This window comes from Thermobia domestica, chromosome 13, assembly GCF_964235325.1.
Source record: "Thermobia domestica chromosome 13, izTheDome1.hap1.1, whole genome shotgun sequence".
Classification (NCBI taxonomy): Eukaryota; Metazoa; Arthropoda; class Insecta; order Zygentoma; family Lepismatidae; genus Thermobia; species Thermobia domestica.
Window position 1 is genome coordinate 195,815,119 of NC_137466.1, and position 2,553 is coordinate 195,817,671.

Consider the following 2,553-nt stretch of genomic DNA (forward strand, 5'->3'; position numbering starts at 1 on the left):
TTACTCATTAATTGATAGCGTCTCCCCAAGCTCACCGTATTCAACGTAAATAATGGTAAGTACAAAAAAGCTTATATATTAATAGTAAACATTGCGAATGTTTGAGCCTATTTTCTGAACGTGTTATTTCAGGTTTACGGCAGTCCATGATCCATAATATAGTCGATAATTTGGGAAAGTGTATTATCCCTCGTAATAATTTTATATGCACTTTGTATCTCCAGACTTTACGATTGTCCATGTAAGTATTATAGAAGGGGAACATTGTCTTCGATTAGTTCGTGTTTTCAAAATATTTTAAACATATGTATGTATATATATGTACCACAACTTGTCCTTAACTTATTTTCTCTTTTGGACACTGTTGTAGAATACAAGTTCAGATATAAACACTATGCCAAATAGACCAAACCAAAAATACACAGAGAAAAAGCACCAACAAGTTCCAAAATACGAAGAGTTTTAGTAGCTCCCGAATTCCTCCATATCATTGCTTCGTGGGCAACTGAACGAGAATCATCCATTTTCCATTTCATAAAGATACTAGAGTTATAGCATATTTGCATTATTTTCCACAATCTATGTCCGAAAGGAGAACCTAGTCTCATAATAAAAAATACAGGCAAATAATTCACAACCTCTCTCACTATATGTAATATTGAATTCCCTTCAGAATCAACAAATGGCTTTCTAAACATCAAATACTTGGACGAATCTGATATCCAGTAAAAAGCAAAATTCCTTGTTTCAATTATCTTACGATATCCTTCCATATACGAATTTACATTAACCCAACTGCTAAATATTGTTTTAGAAACATCATTACCATATACGTCAAACGACAACTTGTGTCGTGGAAATCCTCCTATTTGTAAGTTAGCGTCCACCATTTCTTGAATTGTATTGATAGGGGGATATTTCTTAGGATTTGTCATAAATCCGAACAAAGCAGATTGATAACAGTTATTGAGTACGAAACCAAGTAACACCCAAATTAGGTAACATATCCTCACAATAACAACATTTCTGGGAGGACTCATGGATATTCCCAACAATAAACAAAAATTATCCAGAAAGGAACGCTGAATTGAAATTGGCTTCTGAAACACTATTTTATGTACGATGTTTGTTACAATGGACACGATTATGTAAGACAACAGTATACCTATCCAAGATGCAGGCTGAAAAGGAAAGTAGATGTTCATCCATTGAGGGTACAGAACCGGTGCAGGAACTGTCCATACAGTCTGAGCTATATGTCGGCTGAAAATATAATCGAAATATTGGAAAGTACCGTAGTGCACAGCCACAGGTGATAGAAAACCATGATACACTCTTGACGTGATGCTTGCAAAGATGCCTGTGTAACTTCCGTTAGAGTATCTCTTTCCGAGGTCTCTGTAACGAACTTCATCTAAATTTAATGTAATATTGAGATGATCTCCAAACACTTTAATTGCTTTACCATAAGCACTTTTAAATTCCATATCCCTAAACACTGCTACAAATGAAAGAGGACGTTTGTGCAGTTCCACCATTTTGTTTGGAAATAAATTATTTCGAAAGTAAAATTTATTGTTTTTCCAGATATCCAATACCGTTTCACGAAACCCATCTGTCGAGTTTTCTACGAAAGGAAAATATGTGTATACAATAATGGATTCCTTATTATTTTTGGAACTTAATCCAAATAAATCACTATCCTTCATACATGTCACAAGGATAATATTCAGTATATCGTTCTCAAAGGAACTTTCAAACACATCTCTTATCTCTGCTGTTGTGTAATTTGTGTTCGGGAGAACTACAATAAACTTTGAGTTTGAATACCAAAATGGCAGTTCTTTCACTGTGTTGATCACATAATAGAAAGACCTTATGGTTCTCAAAACAATAACGTAATTTAAAGTTCGTCTTGAGAAGAGCCACTTAGATGCAATCCAATTGTCACTATCTTGAAGATAGTTAATATTATTACTAATCTGAACGATTTGAAGTGGATTCCTGTATGATCTTACTAATCCGTCAGCTAATTCTGAGTTGTCTTCTTGTAACATGACAAGAGTTCTTGTTATGCTGAAATGTTTCTGTGCGACATCTATGATGCAATCAATCAGAATTGTTGGATCATTTTGATTATGATATTGGATTGGCAATGTCTTGTTTAGATCTTCTGTAGATATATCAGCAAACGTTTGTATAAAATGTAACAGAACGATGATTGCAGTCATGTTTTAACACCAGAAACTAGAAAGAAAGTTTTGATCAGATGACCATTAATCGAAATTGTAACGTACGATTAAGTATGTGGAAAACATAATATTATTTTCTTAATTGTAGGTTACGTTGCCATATCAAGATATAAATCGTTTAAACTTTCAAAGAAATATGAGATAGAAATAAGGAAAAACTGGCCACAAAACAGACTTGATTTCCTTCTGAACTAAACGCGATTTATACTGGGTGTTTCAAAACACCACCGACATCGTTTGGGAGGTGATTCATGACCCCAGAATAAGACAAGCACAAATGCTTTCTTTCGGTGTTATAGAC

General features: G+C 34.0%; 1 protein-coding gene across 1 annotated transcript; it reads right to left on the reverse strand.

Annotated features, from left to right (window-relative positions):
• Nucleotides 1-392: 392 nt before the first annotated feature.
• Nucleotides 393-2,231, reverse strand: LOC145667928 (uncharacterized). The gene has a single exon (XM_081735352.1). The coding sequence runs from the start codon at nt 2,229-2,231 to the stop codon at nt 393-395; it is 1,839 nt and encodes a 612-aa protein (XP_081591478.1).
• Between the last annotated feature and the right edge of the window lie 322 nt (nt 2,232-2,553).